The 24,245-nt window shown below is 34.2% G+C and overlaps 1 protein-coding gene across 5 annotated transcripts in view; it reads right to left on the reverse strand.

Moving 5' to 3' along the window:
* Positions 1 to 290: 290 nt before the first annotated feature.
* Positions 291 to 24,245, reverse strand: part of LOC121422314 (intraflagellar transport protein 140 homolog) — a 35,652-nt gene continuing 11,697 nt past the window's right edge. For 2 of the 5 annotated variants that reach the window (XM_041617269.1, XM_041617270.1), the window contains exons 12-33: positions 23,529 to 23,620; positions 22,857 to 22,984; positions 22,146 to 22,263; positions 21,515 to 21,654; positions 20,246 to 20,414; positions 19,837 to 19,962; positions 19,111 to 19,143; positions 15,757 to 15,944; positions 14,467 to 14,644; positions 13,855 to 13,938; positions 13,165 to 13,271; positions 12,460 to 12,555; positions 11,626 to 11,758; positions 9,221 to 9,292; positions 7,710 to 7,784; positions 7,034 to 7,162; positions 6,300 to 6,482; positions 4,831 to 5,031; positions 3,802 to 4,014; positions 3,267 to 3,433; positions 2,469 to 2,610; positions 291 to 1,948 (exon numbers count right to left, since the gene is read on the reverse strand). In XM_041617269.1, the coding sequence (XP_041473203.1) occupies positions 1,709 to 1,948; positions 2,469 to 2,610; positions 3,267 to 3,433; positions 3,802 to 4,014; positions 4,831 to 5,031; positions 6,300 to 6,482; positions 7,034 to 7,162; positions 7,710 to 7,784; positions 9,221 to 9,292; positions 11,626 to 11,758; positions 12,460 to 12,555; positions 13,165 to 13,271; positions 13,855 to 13,938; positions 14,467 to 14,644; positions 15,757 to 15,944; positions 19,111 to 19,143; positions 19,837 to 19,962; positions 20,246 to 20,414; positions 21,515 to 21,654; positions 22,146 to 22,263; positions 22,857 to 22,984; positions 23,529 to 23,620 (3,014 nt within the window). In that variant the 3' untranslated portion in view covers positions 291 to 1,708. The remainder of the gene's footprint in view (positions 1,949 to 2,468; positions 2,611 to 3,266; positions 3,434 to 3,801; positions 4,015 to 4,830; positions 5,032 to 6,299; positions 6,483 to 7,033; positions 7,163 to 7,709; positions 7,785 to 9,220; positions 9,293 to 11,625; positions 11,759 to 12,459; positions 12,556 to 13,164; positions 13,272 to 13,854; positions 13,939 to 14,466; positions 14,645 to 15,756; positions 15,945 to 19,110; positions 19,144 to 19,836; positions 19,963 to 20,245; positions 20,415 to 21,514; positions 21,655 to 22,145; positions 22,264 to 22,856; positions 22,985 to 23,528; positions 23,621 to 24,245) is intronic. The other 3 variants (XM_041617271.1, XM_041617273.1, XM_041617272.1) reach the window with 3 other exon arrangements.

Raw genomic sequence — 24,245 nt, forward strand, 5'->3', positions numbered from 1 at the left:
TTTCATATAATAAAATACAAAAGAAATATGGAGTGGATGACGTCATCAGTCTCCTCATTTGCATACCGACCAGAATGTGCATATAACTGTTTTGTGAAATTAAGCGTAACTTTAAAATGTCATAACTTTCTAATTTTACATCCGATTTTGATGAAATTTTCAGTGTTCTTGTTGGATTTTTCTCCTTTTTCTTCAAATCAACTTTTTGTTGGATGGGTTTGTCATTTAAAGTAAAACAGAAAATTTATCTTGCTACAACCACGAATGCATGTTTGTAGGTTAAAATTTTATTCATCATTTTACCACCGGTTTCAAAGTGGCTGGTCAGGGAGAAAGAGGGCAACTGAAAAAGACATGGAAGCAGCAAAGTGGTAGAGGATAGGGTTGGATTAAGGAGGGGGGGGTGGGGTGATACAACAAATAGAGTGGAGGGGGGGGGTCAGGGTGATCTCTGTGAGTGTGAGATGATTCCAGCAACCCTCCTAGTCATGACCTAAACTGGGTTTAAAACCTGGATAACTGACAATGAGTGGGGAAATAGCCTTGGAGAGATTTGTGTGGTTTAGCAATGAGCACTGGTTGGAGATTTTGAATCAATTTGTCGCTGACCACTAAAATGACAATACCGATTATTAGATGCAAATACTTTTCAATGATATGTTATGATCATATGAATTAAGGTCAATAATAAAGCTGCTACAAATCTGAAGTCATTTTTACAGATAGTACTAAAACTCAAGGTATGCAAGAAGATTTCATCATGAAAAACACTGTCCACAATTTCTACATGTTTACAGTATAGATATAGTAGCCATAAATCAATTTAGTATTTTGGCAACCATGATCAATGAAATCACTGAGCCTATATATCATCACAGGAAAGTAACTCCCAGTGGATACAGTGTTATGTCAACCATGTGTTTTTGATTTTTTTATTCTGAACAATTAACTTTTGCTAAGGTTTGAATGCAAGAGCAAGATACTGGTTTATTCCGCAAGAATGAATGTTAATCATTATTCTGTGAAAATGGCACAATATCCCTGTTATCACATTAGCCTGGGTAATAATAATAATAAACAATGCGCCTTGGAATGGATTCTTTTTAGATAGATGGCGCTATATAAATGCCTATTATTATTATTACTGTGGGTGAAATATTAGTATGTTATGGATCTCAGATGGAAATCATTGTAATGAAAGAGTTTGGATGATAAAATTTTTCTATCCAGTCATCAATTGAGTATTTGATATGGCTCATTTATCTAGTGTGTACAAGGCACATCACAGTTTTCTTCACACTATATACATGTTGGCAACTCAACAGTGATAACATTTCAAAAGAAACCAATTAAGAATAAAAGATGTCTCAAATTTTAAATGACAATAATGACTACATCTCCAAAAATGATGTCAATGGATATCATTACCCATGTGGCATTGTCAATATGCAACACATGTTACTTTAATTGTAGCAAAAAATAATTACTGATTGATTATTTTCAGAGTGTGATGAAATATTTCATATGAATGTACTTGACAATGAGATATTAATTAAATTCAATAATCAGGCTGTCCCTGTATAAAATCTATGGGGAATACAGAATTCAGTAGTCAATGGATTAACCCAATACCTACAAGAATCAGGCTGTCCCTGTATTTAGTCTATGGGGAATACAGAATTCATTAGTCAATGGGTTACACGCATGATCAGCAGTAAGCCTCATCCTCATTATAATCCTCCTGAACATCTTCTTCTACCTCCTCTCCGTCATCCTCATCCTGACCAAGATCATCACCCATGACCACACCCTTCTTCTCCGCCCCTGTGCCACGCCCAAGAGGTATGTCAAGGGCTCTGTGTACAGCCTCAATGGTGCGGATGTTGATGTAGTAGGCCATGTTGACAGTAGCTATCCTTGATCGCATCTCCTCCATAAAAGCATAGGCCTGATATAGAACAGGAAGAGAGAGATTAGAGGTAGGAACGAAAAGAGAAATAAACAGATGAGAGAAAGAGATTAACAATATTTCCATTCCTTTAGAAAGTTTAGGCTTCAATCATTAATTTTCAATATTTATACTCTTTCATCACATGATCGTTGGTTGAGCGTTCATTTCACATCCGGGAGGTTGAAGGTTCAAACCCAGTCCGCCTCAGATCAAAAGACATTAAAAGATTAGAGTGGCTGCTACCCTGTTTGGCATTCAACAATTCAAGGGCTAGAATGAGCTACGTCAATCTGGCACTGCACGGCCGCTGCCGGGCCCACGTTCAATTGGGCAAAGTGAATTTTCAGTGTATTTTTACTTTTGATTTCATTTCAAACAATAAACAATAAATTGTCAAAACGTGTTATTGACAGGACATATTTGTATTGCCTATCCAGAATGAAAGAAGAAATATAAAAATCATGAATATCTGCGACAATTTTTATAAACATTTACATCCATGGCACAATAAGCATACCTTCTTATAATTCTCTTGTCTAGCATAATGTTCTACCATCATGCCATACACATCACCAATCCTAATAGCGCTGTCTAATTCTGTTTCTTCAAGCAAGACCTGACACTGACGCATTGATTCTTCTGGCTCCTCATCATACGCTCTGAAATATATCAATACAGAGATACATTGTTGGGTTATCTCAAGTTTAGGGTTGGTGTCAGTGTCAAGGGCAAAATCTAGATTGTCTTTCATAGCTCTTTATCTATTATGAATTAACAAAACTGATCCAAATCACAAATTGTATATAACTCAAAAACTAGTGAGACTTGTCCTAAGACTAGACTTTACATTTTTGTTTTGGTGCCTTGCTTGACAATATCAAAGCTGACCAAACGCCAACACTGAACTTGATACTAGTATCCCCCAATCGAGAGTTGAATTCTTGGAAAACACATTTTGGCCATTACTTACATCGCACAATTCATTTGTCTCTTAACACGACCTTGTCATTTACTATGCTACTATTACAGTAAAACTTCTTAGGACTTTTGAGGGCAGACAATGAAAATGAAAGTTGTAGTCACACAGTCTTTTGCACAGGTTTCTTTCATTTCATGCTCTTATACAATAATTGGGGAAAGAATTGGCCTGTATAGACAGGTGATCCTTTTTATGTAAAATAACTATCACATAATTATTGGACTATATCACAATTGAAAGAATCATAAGGGGTCTGTTGCAGAAAGAACTGCAATCAACTGCAACTTATAAGATTAAATGCAACTCTCTGTGCACTAGGTTTTCTGCAGATCCTACCTTCTTGCTTGGACAAACTTCTTGACAAGACTGATCCGATGTTTAAGAGCTCCTAGTTTCTCTTCAATCTGTGTCTGATTCTTGACTTTAGCCTTACTAAGACATTTATATGCCTCTGTCAAAGCTCCAAGAGCTTTGTCATAGTTCTGATACTCATCAATCTCAACCTACAAATCAGAAGAAAATTATTCAGAATTCATTAATGCAAAATAAAGCCAAAGTTAAAGACCAATGGAGACAAAAATGGTTTTGATGAGCAGGTGGTCTTTAACCCTTACTTAACGAAGGGTGGGGGTAAAATTGACCCCCCCCCTTGACAAATTTTGTGACTATTCCATACTGCTGTGATAGTGAAATAAACTTGAATTCTATATTATTTTTTCCTTTTATTACGTTATGTCTTTTTCAAATTGTTTTATTTTGATAATAAATCATGAATGTCAGGATTCATATCCATAAACTTTAAATTAAAGTTTAGTATCCTGCAGAGTTCCCCCTTCAATGGTACCAATGCAATAATAAGAACAAAGCTTACCTGTGCACAAGCATCATAGAAGCCAGCCAGTGAGTCTAAGGCTCTTCCTTTGGTATAGAAACCAATAATATTCTTCATGATCTCAGGATCTTTCCTCCAGTCCAAGGACTGGAGATAGTTAGCAGCCATGACATAGATCTCTTTCTGACGTGACACACCAGCAAAGAAGATGATTTTTTCAGTGTCACCCGATTTCAGGAGTGCTCGCATAGCCTGAATGAGACAAAAGGTTAATTCAAGTCTTGTAAACTGAGCATTGGGCTTGTATGCATAAGATTTACAGGGCTTGTTATACATATGATTAGGACTTTTAATTCACTTGCCATTTAACTCAATGTACAAGATTAGTGGATTTTGGGAGCTCTGCGCAGTCAAAAAGTAATCTGTGATGAGCTTCTCATTCATTGCCCCAAATCTGACTGGTGTTACAGGGTTTTAATGTTTGGTCTCACTATGCATTAATGACATCATCCAAGCTTAGAAAACTGGATGAAGCTGTACTCAACATCTGAGTTTCAGTGAATCAGAAGGTTTGGTAAACCAGTAAGTTACTGCTTGTTACCTACTTTGCCATTAAATTTAATGGGACATATTTTCAGCCCATAAATGTATGGTAGGTAATTGATGTTTCATTTCCAAATGGTTTTGCTTTTTCAACTTTTGCGCCACATTTAAATGCCCAGCTTACAGGATTTCAGCTTGCAATAGTGCTCCCTATTGACAAAACCAAGAGCCTGATGTACAAAGAGTTTAGCCACATCTGAAAGTATGTGTATAAATCCTTTATGCATGCTTCTACTTAGTCCAAAGTCAAGTTGCATTTGAAATTTTAGGAATTGTGTTTAGATGCAAGTTTGACTTGCACAAATTTTACTGAAATAATTCAAGAATAAATTACCATAATAAGAATATGAACTTCTATAAGGGTAAGTTGAAGTGGTAACAATGATAAATGGTTTCATTAAGGTGCCAAAGTTCATCTTTAGAAGATGCAATGGTCTCCCTCAGTCTTTCATCCATGATACTGACCTTGACCTTGTTACCAGCCTGAGTATATTTCTTGGTTGCTAGGTGATATGATCCTTGTAGGAAACATAGATCAGCCACCTTCTCTAATAGTTTGAGTCTCATATCACCCTGGCTATCATCTTTAGACAATGTCATCTTCTCAGCTAAGCGTTCTGTGATATTCACATTGTGATCCTGACAGAGCTCTAATGCCTCAAAATACTGGTAATAAAAAAACAGGAATAAGAAAAGGTTTAAATATCAATTACAAATGACACCTCAGCTAAGTGCTATACAATGTTCATTATGATAGACACCTCTCATCTGATTTAGAAGGGGCAAGCCAGAAATATACATAACATCACTTTAACTCAACGTAAAAAAAAAAAGATTGAAATAGATTTAAAACTTATCACTACATCTCAAGGTAAAAAAAATTATTTTAGGTCATAAGGTTAATTTCACCTCATCAATCTTTGGAATACCACAGACTCTAAGCATTACTCTTACATTAATCAGAGATAGCATTAAACCATTCAATGAGATTATTCTACATAATCATAATATCATTAAAACCAATGAGGATGGTAGATCTGTCAAATATTTAAAAGTTTATACACATTGAAGATAAATAAAAGTAGTTACAGTAAACACTGATATCACAAGAAAGTCTGTACAACCAGGCTTAATTGTCATTATATCATCGATGTTCTAGATCTGGTACAGTTACATAAACTGAACTTTGTGAAATCTTGAAATCACCAACACAGATAAACGCTTGTGGGACAGTGAATTATTATTGCTTTGAATGTCGGCCCGACGCTTGACCCAAATCCTGAGCTTATTTGCTAATTATTCAGCAAGTACACGATTTCTTCCAAAATCCTTTGGCACATATTTTTTATTTATACAGACACTTTGGTGGTCATTTCATTGGATTCTGTACGAACTCATTTTGAAATCGTTACTACAACTTGCATTTATCTTTAAAACCTGAAAGGTTATTGAGCAATCAAAAGTTTGAGGAGTGACAACCTTTAATTAGTTTGATCCAACAAGTTGTTGAATTCAGCCTAATGCAAGGTTGAATACAACCTTGGGAAATGTTTATCACCAAACCTTTCAATTGTGATTTAACATTTCAGTTTTAGTGTGTCAGAGAATGTTCAAGTCTAATTAAGAATAAATCTCAAATTTAGCTCAGATCTAGCTATCATGTAAAAAATGGACCTGCCAATACTGGAATACTCTCATAATTGCTTCACTTTATAGAAAGGCAGTATTAAAACACTTTTATTGATTGAAGTAAAGTTTAGGGACTTTGAATATCTCACACGAGTGAAAAAAGCTCGTCAAGCTGTGTACCAGGAATACATCTGTTTTGTAAATGATCATAATTGTTACTCTGAATACTGCTATAAGAGTTATTTTGATAACTTTGTCTGTCTAAATCAATACAATCAGTGTGTAAAATCAATAAATGTACGCACCTTTCCAGCTACAACAAGTAAATCAACAGCCTTGTCATACTGTCCATGTTCCATGAAGAACTGTGCACATCGATTGAGAAGAACTGGATCAGTTCTTTCATCAAGATCTTCTGAGATGAGCTGTAAGGCACCAAACTGCTGGCTTTCAAAGGCTAGCTCAAGGGCCTTAGAGAAATGACCTCCCTAGATAAAAGATAAAAACATAAAACTAGTAAACTTCTTCACACATTGGATATTCACAGTGATTGTATGAAAGTGAAAAAAAAATCACATTTTATTGTTCAAAATGAAGTAAAACAAAAAATAATCTGAAAAATCTTTTTGCCCAATTGACTGTGGGCCAAGCCACCACTGTGCAGCAGCAGATATGAATTTGACAACTACTGTACGCAACCATAATGCTGACTTCCTATGTATAGAAAGTCAGCATTATGATTGCCAATGGAATTGGAATAAAATCAAGTAAATAAATTCACGTGAATTTTAAATCTTGAATCAAAATTGCTCATATTTTTGCAATTTGTTTTTACTGTATAGTAACTGTTTTAATCAAATTACAGTTATTGAATCTGTATTTTAGGGTTATTTGGTCAAATAGCATTGCAGTCATTACCTAATGAATGAATAATATGGAATTGAGAAAAGTGGTAGAATGGAACGCTATCAAGAGTATGAATATTATGTTAAGGAAATAGGCTGTTTTCAGCATGAATTCAGTGAAGAATGTGTATTACCTTGTGGAAAAGCATAACAGCTTTATCATGAGTATTGCGGTTATTTTCATAGTAACGAGCTGCTTCTATCATATCTTCCTTAGTACTCATCAAAGCTAGGTTCATTAGTTGATCTTCCATGTCATGTTCCTGTAAGAAATCAGTGATGGTATACAATTATTGATGGGAGGGTAACATTGGAAATTATCACTCCCAAAGTGCAACCAGTGATAGATTACAAGATCACATTATAAAATCAAAGTGCTGCAAGATATTACATTTCTAGGTTTGCCAAAGTGGTTTTAAAGACCTGGGGAGCGTTTCATCAACATTTTTTTCCGACAAGTTGTCAGATCTGACATCTTTCCTTGATTTTGATTGGCTGAGAGGTACCGTTACTATGATAACTGTCGGATAAAATGGGACTTGTCGGATAAAACGTCTGACAAGTCCTTTCATGAAACGCTCCCCAGAAGTCTCTATCAGCCTATTCCTCTTTTCAGTTACATGTTTATTTTTTTTAACAAATAAATACCAACAATTAATATCAACATTCTAAATAATAGTAGATGTTCTGTGAGTTTTTCATAAACAATAAACATATTTCATCCAAAAGATGAAAAGTTCGAGAATGATTGAATAGTATGCATGTATAATCTTGACATTATTTTGAATTTCAGATTAATAAATATCTCACCTTGCATAATCTAATAGCCTGACTGTATGATTGAGCTCTAGTGAAGAAATGAATGGCCTCTTTGATGTTATCCTGCTAATACAGCAAAGGAAAGTTTTAAAAAGTATACATTCAATGTGAGGCAACATAATGAACTGTGATCAGAGGGAAGAATGAATAGTTATATTTTAACATCTAAAATCAAAATCAAGGCTAGGAATGTAAGCATATAAATGGCTGAAAATAAACGTTACATTCCATTTTTCTGAGTAGTATTGGGATTACAGTTTTATGGAAGATGCCTGTTGGAATTCTAGTGCTGTTACTGATGACTTTGGCAAACAGTGCTTAAAGTAGGGATGATATCATTTTTAGCTCATTCATGACGAAAACCTCCGTTTGAGAACACTATACCCCAGTTTTTCCATGGACCTACTCCATGGTTTTTCTCAATAAATTACTGCCCTAAGTAATTATCAAAACAGCTGTTTCTTGACCTCGGTCCGAAGATAACATAATAGCCCGAGCGCGGTCCCGGCAAAGCATGCCGCCATTTTTATTCACTTACTTTCGTTATTTCAAGGTCGATTTTCTTCATTTGAAATTGAAAATGGACTAACATTGAATTTCTGAATACAGTATGCCTTTGAAAACGTTATTTAATATCGAATACAATAATTTCATTCCGAAAGTCCTACTACTAGTACAGGCAGAGAAGTCTTACGTAATAGCACAGCTGTTGTTTATCATTTCGTCCCTGGCCCAACGCTCATAATCTGGCCTGTGGAGACAGCGGGGATTACCTGGCCAAGCGGGGTTGATCAGGCGGTGTTTCATAAAGCTGTTCGTAAGTTAAGAGCGACTGGTGATCCTGTCTTGCGGTAAATGGTACACACCATTGGCGATGATCACCAGTCGTTTTTTAAGTCGCTCTTAACTTACGAACAGCTTTATGAAACGTCCCCATGATCTCAAACACGATTTGGGGTCTAATACCGCAGTTTGCAGTCTGAACTGCGGTCTTTCTCCAAACGGGGGTTCGACGTAATGTTGAGCAAATCTACTAACAATTCCAAAAAAAATATTGGTTATCTTCTGGACTGTGTATTCTGTCATCACAAATCTGGGTCCCCTTTCATAAAGACTCGTTATAATAACAAACGCACAATTTCAATAAAAAAACGCAAAATTTCAATAACAAACGCAAATTTCAATAACAAACGCAAAATTTCAATAAAAAACAAAAAATTTCAATAACAAATGCTCAATTTTAATCACAAATGCACAATTTCAATAACAAATTTACCATCAACCAATTATATAGAACAAATTCAGTAGCTATTGACTGTTATTTCAAATTTGTTATTTCAACATAAGTTTTATGAAACTGGCCATTGGTCTGAAAAGATGTGCAAACCAAAACATTAAAACAAGTGCATCAAAATCTTTATGAAAACAGTCTAGGGTGGCTGAGTATCCATCTGGTCTTACTAGGATTAATTCATAATGAAGAACCAGTTGAGTATACTTACTTGATTTTCATGCTGTCTAGCAAGATGATAACAAGCTGCTCGATCACCCGTTTCATTAGCAATCTCAGCAGCCTATATGATAAAAATAACAAAAACTCTTAAATTGCACTAATGCAAGAAAATATTATGTAACAGTGATCCATGAGCACATGCTATATATCCTGGATTCAAGCATAGTATTGATCTCTACACATGCTATATACCCTCTCTTATTATTATGTTCATACAAGGCAAATGGTAGTATTCTAGGCTAAATGTGCAAAGATAAATTTAAGAAAACTTTCAAGAAATTTATCACTGTAGTTGAAACATTTTCTATAGACCCATCTCTCACATGAATTTAGTTTGATAGGCAGAAATAACTAGACAACCACTGTACTATGAAAAACTTTACCAAAATTTCAACCAAGTCACATTTGTTTGATTTACGCAAAGCATTTGATATGGTTGATCACCAAATTCTTATTGGTAAATTGGCTAAATGCGGTTGTTCTGATAAATGTCTTACATGGTTTAAGTCATATCTTAATGAAAGAAAACAATATGTCAAAATCCAAAATACAAAGTCAAATGTCATGGATGTCAGCACAGGAGTTGCTCAAGGATCAATTCTTGGGCCCTCCTCTTTACAATTATGATCAATGATCTTCCCAATTATATAAGTAAGGGAAATGTTTATATGTATGCGGATGACACGACGATCTCCGTCTTTGGAAACACTCCATCAGAAGTAGAATTCCAACTCAATAATGTAATGCATGAAGTAAATGAATGGGTTGATAGCAATAAACTGATTCTAAATCCAGATAAATCCAAAGTAATGATAATAGGTTCCAGACAAAAATTAAGTAGATTCCCAAACATAAAGTTACAGGTAATATTGAACGATAATCCAGTCGAATATGTCGAAGAATGCAGATGTTTGGGTGTTACAATTGACTCGCATCTTGATTTTAAAGCTCACATAGAAAACATTGCTCTAACTGTTAGACAAAAACTAGGTGTAATACGAAGATTGAAGATGTTCTTCTCTACTAAACAATTGTCTGATATATATTGGGGTTACATTATTCCTCACATACTTTATTGTTGTAATGTGTGGTCACAGAGAAGTATAGGAAATTTTAATACTTTGAATAAACTACACAAACGAGCTGGTTATATTGTCTCAAGAAAGTCTTGGGATACTCGATCATTAGTTGTTTTTAAAGAGCTGAGTTGGCCAACTCTCGATAAACTGTTCTGGAAGACAACATGCTGTCTAATGTATAAATGTATCAACAAATTAACGCCTGAGATTATGTCTAACAAATTCATATTTACTGATGAAATCTCAGTACGAACAACTCGTAATTCTGAAAGGATGATGTTACGTTTACCCAAATGTAAAACTGAATTTTATAGGAAATCATTTATTTATTCAGGTAGTCAAATTTGGAATGATCTGCCGCTTGTAATCAAACAAGCCCAAAGCTTAGCAATTTTCAATAGAGCTTTAAAAGATTTTCTCACGTGATGACACACTCAATATCCACGTTTTGTTTATACACCTAATGCCATGAACCCATGTTTTAATTGTATTATGTTTTAAGCTATAATTTATGCTATAATGTATACAATTTATTTGTGTGTCCAAGTGAAGAGGTGAGGGTGTGTATGGGTATGTGTACACTGTGTGGAATGGGGTGCTGGTTGGTTGCAGTGCAAGTGTAGTGGCTGTGCTGCGGGTGCTCATTTTCTGGTTTAAATTAGAAAACCGGCACTCGTGGTGCAGTCGCTGTACAGCACTGTTTGTGTTAATTTAGCATTTTATTTTTTACAGTGTATACAAATATGTGTGAGTGTGTGTGTGTGTGGGGGGGTGGGGGTGGAATGTGTGTACGAATGTCTTTGGCTGTAGGTGACCCGTGGGTATGTATTGAGGGTGTATGCATGAGTAGTTCAAATGTGTAGAGATAAGTATTGTAATCTATAGCTGCATTGTTATTTGCTATGTTTACGATCACCTTTCTAACTTTTAACTGTTAAATTTGTACCTTATTCTTTAATCGTGTAACATTTTGAGTTAGTTCTTAGTATACATAAGTTCGTATTTATAATTTTGTTATATCTGTATATATTATGTGTATCTACTATGTAATTAAAGGGCCCCAACGAAAACCAGTGTTTGTACTGATTGGGCCACCCTTTTTAAATATGTGAAATAAATAAATAAATAAATAAATAACATTGGTCTATTTATCAGTTATTTGGCATTTCAAACACATTCAATATACAAATACAATATCAATATTAGTACTATTACATACGATTGCATAGAATACCATAGAAATGCACTATCATGCATAAACTCAGTGATTCAAATGATTATATGATAAAGACTCCAGTGTTAGAGGATGACATACCTTATCAATATTACCACAGTAACAGTAAACCCTGACTAGGGATAGGTAATCTTGAGCTGCTTCATAGAACTGTAAAGCTGTCTCCATCTCTCCTGTACTCTCCATGTACTGGGCCCACCATTTCCTCAATGCTCTACAAACATTAGACATTAAAAGGAAACAAAAGTATGATTAATATCATTAATTGAAACACAGATTTATTACAAATCATAATTATTGTCATTATCATCATAGATATCATAATCACATTCACCATTATTACCACTATAACCATCACCATTATCACTACCATTAATATCATCATCACCATCATCATCATCATCACCATCATCATCATCACCATCATAATCATCATCACCATCATAATCATCATCATCATCATCATCATCATCATCACCATCATCATCATCATCATCATCACCATCATCATCACCATCATCATCACCATCATCATCATCATCACCATCATCACCATCATCATCATCATCATCACCATCATCATCACTATCACCATTATCACCATCATCACCATCATCATCACCATCATCATCACCATCATCATCACCATCATCATCACCATCATCATCATCATCATCATCACCATCATCATCACCATCAAAATCATCATCATCATCATCATCACCATCATCATCATCATCACCATCATCATCATCATCATCATCACCATCATCATCACCATCATCATCACCATCATCATCATCACCATCATCATCACCATCATCATCATCATCATCACCATCATCATCACTATCACCATTATCACCATCATTGATAGTGACATTGAGACCAAAGAAGTATCTTTGTATAACAAACCTGTCTTTTGTCTTCATAATATACGCTTCTAAAGCCTGAGGCTCATCAAACAGCATTCTTGGAACCTCAAATCGATGTGTATCTGATTTCTCATAGCTGAGGGATAGTAAACAGTGTCAAAATGATAAAAGAGTGAACATATAGAAACAAATATGCTGAAGCTTTTCAATTCACACTTTTTACAGCAATATGCCACAATGAACAGAAGGCAAAATCAGACAGAAGTTTGAAAATGGAAACTAATAGGAACATATAGCACAAGGGCAGAATGCAAATCTCTGTAAGGCTTTCCAAAGACAAACAATTTCAGAATTGAAGTACCTCTCTCTATAACTAAATGCTAACTGCAAATGTTAAGTTGGTAACTGATAAAGAAATAATAATTATAATAAATAATACACAACAATGGTAGTTTACAGGCATTTTGGAAATGATAGGGCTACACACAAATGAAATGTATAATAGTGATAGAAACTAAGATAAACAATAAGATAAATGTATTGAAATTTGTACTTAGAAATCAATGAAAAATTTGGTTGACTTTTGGTCTTCCTAAAAATCCAATGAAAACAATTGTGAGTTATCATACTCAATATTAATTAGTGGTCAGTCAATTGGATTTCAACTTAGGACAGAAAACAATTTTGAAAGAGGACCAAAAGAAAGCTTATAAAAACTCAACATTTTGATAAACATGATACATACTTTGGAATAGCTCCATTGATGTCACCCTTTGCCTCTAGATGTTTAGCGTAGTGATAGTAGGTAGTTCTTAGATGAATACGATCATTCAGTTCGGCAGTCTCCATGGCCTAATCAAACAAAGTAATAAATTAATTAATGGATCATGGCAAATCAATAGAATGTTTTCATTGCCATGCACAAAGTATAATATAAATGCTTTCTTGCTGAGGAACTATTAAAAGCATATTGGGATAAAAGTATTTTCAAATAATTATTAAACTTTCACACTTTAATACTCCCATACTTAATATTAGGTATAAAGGAAACATGTTTTTTTTATACTTATTTTAAAAAATTGAAATAGAGTAGAAGTTGTCAGACATTGCATTATGATGCAATATTAGTAAAATGTCAAAATATTTGTTTGTGTAAGAATGTTTGCGAGGTTGGAAAATTTTTACTTTTTCAACCACAAAAACATTCTTACAAAAACAAATATTTTAATTTGAGAAGGAAATTAACTAAACCATATGGTGTTCTGTGATAAGTGCTATCATGAATTTGTCATATTGAACATCTGATCTAATGCCCTTCTGCTACACTGGTAACGATAAATTGACTATAAGAAGTAACTGAATAATTTTTTTTTAATTTCATGAACAGTTTGTGATCATGCATCCATGGTATTTATACAAGTATTATGTTATCTACCTTTCCCCACTGTCCACTGGCTTGGTAGAATGCATTAAGAAGATCATAACGTCCACAGTTCTTGTACAGTCTCTCAGCATCATCCTTAAAAAGAACAAATTAAACATTTCAATTACATTCACTTCCAATTTCAACAATTTTCAGCTACTTGTACTGTAAATACAGATTCAATGCAAGCTTTCCAGACATAAACAATATGACCATAATCTAAATGTAACTTACTGTATGACAAGGCTCTTCGGAAATGGAAGCAAGATATATACATTAACTGTAATCCACTAACTAAATTTATCAGGGGGCATACAAATAAATCTTATTTTGGTTCAAAAGAACAGTGAGAATACAGATAAATTATATCTTATTCACAGAAATAGATATAAAAAAACAATGCAGTTATGGCTAAAAATACTAAAATGACTTTAATATACCAGAAGATTGGAATTTATAGAATAAGACTTTCTTTTACGTTAATAAATCTCGCCTCATATTGTATATTGGCCATGGTAGGATTATTGTAATTTCTATTAGAATCCAGTTCATTGCGTAATGCGTAATGTGAGGCAGGTTGAAGTTACTATATTATCATTAGAATTGAAACTGAATGAAACTCACCAACAGCCCAAGTTGAACAGCAAGCATAGCAACCCTTGCATCAAGCTCTGGTTCATTCTCAGCTTCTCTTAAAGCTCTAGCTCCTCTAGCATGTCCCATGTTACCAAGACAAACACGGGCTACATCCAACCTTCTAGTCTTCACACACATCTTAGCCATGTTCTCCCATACTGACTCACTGTAATATACAATCATATAAGGTTCATAAGGTAATATTTATTGTCCAAATAAATAAATAAATGGAAGTTTGCATTTTTCATGCTATTGAACATACATAACATAACATGCAAAATAAACATACATGTATTTACAGAAAAACATAGCATGACATATAGGCAATCATGATATACAAATATACACATGCATAGCATTTACATTAGTTCTATGGGTTTATCTTTAAGACTGATCTAGGCATTCTATCTGCTTGGAGTTGTGAAGTGGAATAAACATTTTGAAACGTTAATTAACTCAATTAACTCTTTTATAAATCATGCTAAATTTTGCATTGTTTGTTTTGGCATAGCCAACTGGAGGTGGGTGGGGGGGGGGGGTGATCATCAACGATCACAGTGAGACAGAAAATAGTACAAAAATCATGTGTTATATGCAGAACAATTCCATGCCTGACCACCCATTTTCAATACTATTACTCCTATTTATATGCTAAATTTATATAGCATTAATAGATGTTTCTATAAGCTGCATACTATTTACCCAGGCATTAGCAAGGCTTCCCTGATCCCTGCTGCTTGGATACTCAAGTGTTTAAAAACTTCCTTCTTACTACATTTACTACAACTGGGAGAGAGGCAAATGTATATAAACAACTTTCCAAAGGACGTAAGTGTTGTGGTGGAATTGGAACCACAGATCTTTTGGTTCAAAGTCCACAGACTTAGTAAATCAACCATAGCACCTCTTCATTTTCTCCATTATTACTTCACAGTGGCGTACCAGGGATTTTCCACAGGGGGGGGGGGCAAAACCGGTCCAAAAATTTGACAAGCAAAAAAAAAAAAAAGGTCTTCAATCAAAAATCTCTTCAATCGTAACCGAAAAAAAAAATTTGACAAGCAAAAAAAAAAAAAAAGGGTTTTCAACCCTTCAAGCTCGTCAGGGGGGGGCAGGGATATGTCTTTTGTATGGGTTGTGACTCATCAGGGGGGGCAGACTGCCCCCTCTGCCCCCCCCATAGGTACGCTAGTGTTGCTTCACATCATCAACTGCTAAAATCAAAACAATATGAAAAGCGATGAATAATGATAATAAAGGACAATATTAGATACCAACCTCTTGATAAGTTTAATGGCTTTGAATGCTTCATCCATATTACCAATAGTGAGGTAATAACTAAAGTTCATCATAGCATCTCTAGCACTCTTATCACCGTCTTCTAAACCAGCAAAGTTTCTCATCACTTGTCTAGCAACCAGAGATGATGATGAAATAGGACCAGGATCATCCATCTTCTCACCAGGCTACAAGAATTCATATAACATTTTAAAGAATATTTTAAGCATTAAGTACTAAATCCCTTCAAAATTGCACATCACTTCACTATCAGATCAAACTCTTTTGTGGAAATAAGAGAAACCCCTATAAAAATCAAAGTCCTTTTTATCAACATCAGATTTTTATGCAAATTAAGAATTGTTTGTATGACTTCTCTTGTTATTCAATTAGCCTATACTTGTTGGGGTGGCCTTTATAATAAGCTTTCAAATTACCAGCACCGTCAGATACAAATGATGAATATGAGATCCTCCTGATTTGAGGGTATGAAGATACATTGTATTAACAATCATTCTTTAATTAATATCACATACAAGGTTCTTTTAAAATGATCACGCTGCCACAATACACAAATACATAAGAAAATAGATACAGAACGATTTTGCCAAGATTGATATTTTTTGTTACAAATTCACCTTCTAATCACACCCTCTTCACATTTGCATCAGTTAATAGCATCTTAAAAATGGTGAAGTATTACCGGTTTATGGGAAAGTTGGACAAGTTAAAAATGAAATCAACATTTTGTTTGAAGGTTTGCATGGTGGCATGTACAATTGCTGATGTGGTTTATGGTACACCATGTAGAGTGTTATAGAAACAGTGGATAGAGGAAGAGAAGAAGTGGATAGGCGAGAAAGTGGAGATTTGAGAGTAGAGTATTCTTTCTTGAAAATAGTCCTGAAAAGGACTGTAAACCAGAACGAATATTGAGTGAGAACAGCTTGAGTAGTTTAGCTGATGAGGAGATGCTGGCTTGAGTCGGCGAGTAGAGATGATGAGTAGTAGAGACTCGACGTTTTGGACAGGTTGACTGTCCGTCTTCAGGAGACAGTCAACCTGTCCAAAACGTCGAGTCTCTCTACTACTCATCATCTCTACTTGCCGACTCAAGCCAGCATCTCCTCATCAGCTAAACTACTCAAGCTGTTCTCACTCAACATTCGTTCTGGTTTACAGTCCTTTTCAGGACTATTTTCAAGAAAGAATACTCTACTCTCAAATCTCCACTTTCTCGCCTATCCACTTCTTCTCTTCCTCTATCCACTGTTTCTATAACACTCTACATGGTGTACTGTAAACCACATCAGCAAAATCAACATTGTTATTTTTGTTACTCTGTGGTACAGTATGACATCACAAATGTTTTTTACCTTTGGTTGTCATCTTTCACTTGAAATTTTCTTTGAAAGAATGTAAACATAGCTCTAAGCATATATGAAACTAATGATTTATAAATGATCATGTTTGATAGTATAATCATTTACTACATGCGACTGAATAGTCAGAACAAACAATTAATAAAATATTGAATCTATGCATTTGTCATCCACAGATTGCTGTATAACAGTAAATGGTAGAACATGCACTATATATATCATGAAACAATTGTCTGTACACTTTACACCAATCTTGGTAAAATGTTAATGTTCCATGTAGACTACCTCAAAGATTGTGTTATTAAAGAAGAGAAACACAATGACAAATATATGAAAACTACAAGAAAAACATTTCAGCAGCTGAGGAATCTTGTATCTCTTGAAAAAAACTATGTTTAATATCTACAAACATACTTTTTAGGTGACAGTTCTAACTGACAATTCATTTTCTGTCCTACTAATCTACAAATCACATTAATCTACAAATCACATTGATCTACATTTTCAATATAAGCAGATAACATAATTCTAGAAAAATAAAAAGAATACACATTAGCATTCCTATATCCTTCAAGCTATTTATTATGAGAAACATTGCTGCAATCATGTGATATATCATCCCCATACTCACCAAATAATGATTAAATACCTTCATGTGCAATTGATAGTGAAAGCTGGTTAGATTTGACTTTTTTTCCTTGGAATATTGTGAGTTTAATTATGGAAGTTACGATAATTTCTGGGTTTCATTATCTGAAGGACTCATACAAGCATTGTGGTGTAGTGGTTCTGACTCTTGCCTTGTAATCAGAAGGTCATGTGTTCGAATCACATCATGGCCTAGTATCCTTTGGCAAGGCATTAGTCTCATATAGTGCACATGTGATTACAAAAACTAGTTTATCTGTTCAAGAAGTCATTTTTGTTTCTTTTCACATTGATTTTAATGGTACCATCCAAGCAAATAAAAGACAAACTAAAAGAACAAAAATAATCAAGGATTAGGAAGTACTGTTAAGTTGAACATTAATTCTTTAGAATTTGACACATTGAAGAGTTAGTTTTGCATTAAGAATCAAACAGGGTGTCTTTAGATTTTGGAAAGTATTCTTTTCCACAAACCTTATGGTAGAGTGTGATAGAATATGCAATGAAGATTAACATGAAAAAATCAAAGTTATTTCGCTCCTGAATATTAGACAATCATCCTAAGACCTAAACACAGAAAACAGTGGGCCTTGATTAGATATTAGTCAATCTGCAGTTAAAAGAAGGAAGTTTTTTTTTTCTAAGCAGCACCAAGCATAGTGACTGATACAGAGTGAATAGTGTGTTATAGTAATTAATCATTGCTTTAAGGATACATCATTTGGAAAACATAAACATCATACAATAAATTGTCTAAATAAATATGAATTATCAAACTTTAATTGGCGCAAACTAAGAGAAAGCATTAACAATATGGATTTCTTTTACTATAAACAGACCTCCAAACCTTTCCAATGGAACAATATGGATAACTTTATGAAAACAGTATTTCTCAAAAGAGTGTTTGATAAAAGTATCAAGAAAAAAAAAACTTGATAGAAGAACACAGAATGGTGAAAAATTAAGTTTGTTGGAGCTTTTTAAGAATCCTATGTATAAAAAAATTAAAAAGGATAAAAGACATAAAAAGAGACAAGTATCTGTCATTGTGATCTCGGTTAGTTAAACTAATATATAACAATAATAATTTTACACCATATATAGGTAAATTTTAGGGAAGAATGCAATTGCATGTCAGGAGAATGATGACATAATTTGAGTGCATATTTTGACATTACAAATGTTACCATCCAAAAATGACATTCCATAAGACAAGAGATATTTGAGCATGTTTTTATTTACACTGTGCATAGACAAGTGCAACATTGAATATTTTAGATCAGTGAAACAAACAATAAAAATAATCAAAGGGTGAACTACTTACGAAAACTCCTTTCTTTGTTTTCCCATCCCCAGCCTTCAAGAGGCATAAATTAAACACAAGGTCAAAGGTCAATGCAAAGCAAATACATACATGAAATAGTAATAAGAACATCTAAAAGAAATAAAAGACAGTCTCCAGGGGAGTGTTTAATGAAAGGACTTGTTGGAAAGAAATGTTGATAGAACACTCCCAGATCTCACTGCATATAGTGTGTACAAACCAGTCCCATGATGTGAATATACTTGCTCTGCAATATTGTGTATGTTACAGTGTACATGCTAACTTAGATACACTGTTGTGGATCTATTAATGATCTTGACATGACTCTTATTGTTACATGAGCAACAGGGCATTTTACACAAGTCTATCCATCAATGGCATCTTGACAATCACTAGTAACTTCCATGGAAACCTTGGTTATTATTAATTCTTGAGGGATTTTACTATGGTAGTTAAACTCTGATGACAGAGATATTACATGTGCACAAAAAGTAATAATAAAAATAACAAAGGCCAAGTCATCCTCAATAAATATCATTTCCTTGTTATTGTTACCCGGTAGTTATATTTCTATTGTCAAGAAGCTCACTTCCCTACAATTATACATGTCTGTCCCCCAAAACAAAGCAAACAGTTTGTTTGCACTCCAAACAGGTTGTTTGGAGTGCTTTACATGATGGGGAAAATCAAGAACATGACAAGAAAAGGATGAACCAAGAAGCTTACCTTCTTGATGAAGTAGAAGTATGGTACTTCTACACCAAGTAAAGTCCCCTGGACATGACCAAAACTATCCTGTAGGACCACACCATGCTCCAAGGTTGTAAACAGAGATACTACCATCATCTCAGGCTGTAAACAAACATACAAATAACTATCAATGGTAGGCTGAATAAAACTGTTATAAGCTTTTGAAATCAAGGCAAACAATTGGTTAAGAGCAAAATGATAGCTTATGTAATTATTCAAAGTTGATTACACATATCCATGATGGAAATACTAGAGAGCAAACAAGCATCCACCCACCTCAAATTTAAGGGAATTTTTTTTTTAATGACAAAATAATCTAATAATAATGGAGGGCCATGTGGGATCTAAAAATTAGACCAATTACTAGTACACCTAGTGAATATACCTGTGTATTGACGATGGTACTCAGTAGAGATGTAGTTTTCTTAGGTGTAGTAGTCTCTTCCTGATGGGATAGCTTTGCTTCACAAACCAACAGCTTAGGTTCATGTGTATCCCAGAAGATATTGATTGGATAACGACCAGCTACATCCTGGGCTGCTTCCTCACGACCCCTAACCAACATTGACAAAAATAAATAAATAGTAATCAATGGTACACAGCATTTTAATAAAGATATATCTGCTTCAGCTTTAAAATGACAATTACCATTGATTTTCTATTAATTTTCATAATTTGAAAAACTTAAATATGGATATGACTGAGTTAATTTATCAACAAAAAGTTGCCAATTTGCATTTTCAAACAGTGATTTCGTTAGGTTTTCTTCACCCCATTGCAAATCTACAGTGTGTAATTAGCTTAGATTAGAAGGTTTTTATTCAGGAACGGCAACACACATTATCCAACTTTTCAATAGGATATTTTTATTCACTGATTATTTCTCCTTCATTCATATTACATCAAGTGATGATTTATAAATGATGAAGAATGAAAGCATTAAGGTTGATCTAAATATGAAGAATTCTCAAGACAGAAAAAAAATTGGAGGGATGTAGTATCATTATCAAGCCTTGGTAGGAGAAATACAGACAGATATCAATTATGAGAATTACTTCACACTATCATTTTAGTCATCATCACTACTATAACTCATTATCTTGATTATCATAATCATTATGATTATTATCATGATTATCATTATTATTAAAACCATTACTGTTATCATTATAATAGTTATAATTTTAAAGAGAAATGCCAGTAATTGCAGTAAATACTGATTTCATGAGAAAGTCTGTAAAACAAGGCTAAATTGTCAGTATATCATTGAGGATCTAGATCTGGTACAGTTACATAAACTGAACTTTGTGAAATCTTGAAATCTATACTGAAAAATGTTCACACTGAAGATCACCAACACAGATAAGCGCACGTGGGACAGTGTATAATTATTGCCATGAATGTCGTGCCCGACGCTTGACCCGAATCCTGTGCTTATTTGCTGATTTCTCAGCAATTACACAATTTCTTCCAGAATCCTTTGGCACATACGTTTTATTTATACAGACACTTTGGTGGTCATTTCATTGGATTCTGTACGAACTCATTTTGATATCGTTACCAAAACTAGCATTTACCTTTAATATCAGAATTATATAATCATTATAATCATTACTATGATTTTCATCATTACCATTGAGTTTATGTTTCCTACCTTTCTGCATCAGTGATATCATCATCTTTACTAAGAGGTTCATCTTCTTGATCACCATGTCCTGTCTTTAGATCAAAGAAACCTAACGTGTCTAGATCAGGATCCCATACATACAGTTTGGGGTCAGTAGTACCATCACTCTGTACAAACAAACATTTCATTATTAATCACAGCAATAAACAAGCATGAAATTGAAATATCATGTGTATCAAATGATAAATTTCTTATTGTATGATCACATGGACTATATATTATGAAAAAAAAAAATATCAAAAGAAAATAGCATCTTAAGGAAACACAGTAGGGTAACATCTTTTTTAGTTAGATAACGATGTCCCACTTTGGCAGCCAAAAAGATAATATCGGATTACAATAATGATATCAGTTCAAGCCCCACTAATGCTTTGATCAATAATATGTGAGTTATACTCAAGCATCATTTCAATCTTACTATAATAATAATAATAGTCAGTTCTTGTATAGCGCATAACACATTATGAATAACGTTTCTATGCGTTTCCAAAGGACTTGGATATTATTACCCCGGCTGTAGCTCAAGCAGCTTTCACTCGCTCGGTATTTCAAGGATTTTCATAAAAGTGTATTGGGCATTAAGGAGATCACTAATTACCTTTGAGACGATGATAGCAAGCTTTGTACCGTTACAGTTAGTCTTAGCCATAAGAATGCTTCCCATACCAGGTATAACATCCATTAGGTTCTTAGGAGTATTGTGCGGCTTAGCTTCCCTGATACACATAAAAAAAATTATATTTCATTCATGAGACAATAAATTCAAACCTCTGCATTTGCCGGATGAAGAATATTACCCTCATGTACAATAAGTATTGCAAGAATATAAACTTTGTTCTAAAAAGGGCAAATGATTAAACATATAGTTTGTATTTGCGCTGTTTTGTCCAATATGCTGAATTATGCATGCATAAGCAAGAACATTAAATAGTACCACTCGGGGGGGGGGGGGGGGGGTAGTATTTACATTGGACCAATTAATCAGACAGGATTTCTTCTGCTCTACACTTGTTTAACACATGTTGAAAAGTGTATTATAATAACTTGGTTAAAAGACCTGACACCATGCTTGTTTTCCGATTTTTCAGCAATTACACATTTTTTGCAGATTACTTTGGCACATACTTTTTTTATTATAAATACAGATACTTGGGTGGTTACTTGATCGGATACCGTACAAACTCATTTTGATATTGCTACAGCTGGCATTTATCTTTAAACCAGGGTTGAAACAAGAGGTTTTAACCTCATTTAGGCATGAGAGTTTTAATAATTAATGAGTGTTTCTATTAAGAATATAAGATCTCACCTCCTTGATACATCATACATCTTCACAAACCCTCCTGATGTTCCAACAACTAGGTAATTACCCATGATTTCCATTGTACAGGGCTCCCCTTCATTCTCATTCATTGAGATGAGTTGCTTTACAGTGCCCTGTAACCAGTATAACAGTGAAAATGAAAGGCTGAAAGAGGACCAGTGACTGTCAGATAGCAACAATATTCAATTCACATTTCAATAAAGATAAGCAGTTTTACATCAATATTTACTTTGAAGAAATAGTCGGCCAAGTTTGGTACACATTTTCAAGTCATGATTATAGTTAGGTATTGTGCATTTCATTTGAATTTGACTAAAACACTTGGCAAAGGAGAATGAAGCCATATTAACTGCATATATTTAGAAGTGTGACAACAAATGCTTCTAATTAAAAGAATTTTGACTTGAATTTGGCCTAATAGAATCAAATATTGATGACCTACCATGATGGCTAATAAAAATGTTAGACTTTACACCATGGAGTCAAAAACATCTTCCAAAATGAGAATTGTTGAGTAGAAGAAATAACCAGTTGTCTCACGATGTATCAAACGTAGTACATTTGATACATCGTGAGACAACTGGTTATTTCTTCTACTCATTCCTTCACCACGATGAACCTCTTCCACATCATGAGAATTGTTTTTAAGCTACATACCTGGAAAGTTCTGACTTGTATTTTTCCTGGTTCTGTAGTGTATGCATTCTGCTCATGAATACGAACCATCTTAGAGTCAGTTGAGAAAGTACCTGATAGGACAATATCAACAAATACATGGTTAGAGGGCCAAGCAAATGTCCATTACAACAAGCTCCCCCTCCAGTATTTTGCTGCATTTAATTAGAACTTTTGGGGCTTTTGAAAATTTTCAGTTACAAATATAGAAATTGAACAGGTTAAATTCATTTAGTAAGAGCATAATTTCATAAGTCTTTTAACATCATATGACATGATTGAATCGATGGATGAACATAGCCCAACGTTATGATACATAAATCTAACCACCCATATTGATTATTGAGCTCAGGGTGGGGGGGGGGGTACTCACAAAATAAGACATACAGGGATATGCAGCTGGAATAGGTTGCTTTTTGGAAAAAAATCCCTAAACATTGAGTACGGTTTTATGCTGGAAATCCCTAAACATGGCCCCAATACTGGCCTTAATCATGGGTCCTTATTCTCTTTTAATGTCTTACGTGCAAATACAAAATGACCTTACATTTTGGATGATAAATATTTTTACTTGTCCAATTTTCCAGGGGAAAATGTGCCCTTCCCCCTTCACGGAAATTCTCCGTCAGCCCGTCATAAATCTCTAATAATCTCTAAATCTAATCATTCAGCCCAAATAACCTGTAAATATGGGTATGG

The sequence above is a fragment of the Lytechinus variegatus genome, chromosome 10 (assembly GCF_018143015.1).
Source record: "Lytechinus variegatus isolate NC3 chromosome 10, Lvar_3.0, whole genome shotgun sequence".
NCBI classification, from domain to species: domain Eukaryota; kingdom Metazoa; phylum Echinodermata; class Echinoidea; order Temnopleuroida; family Toxopneustidae; genus Lytechinus; species Lytechinus variegatus.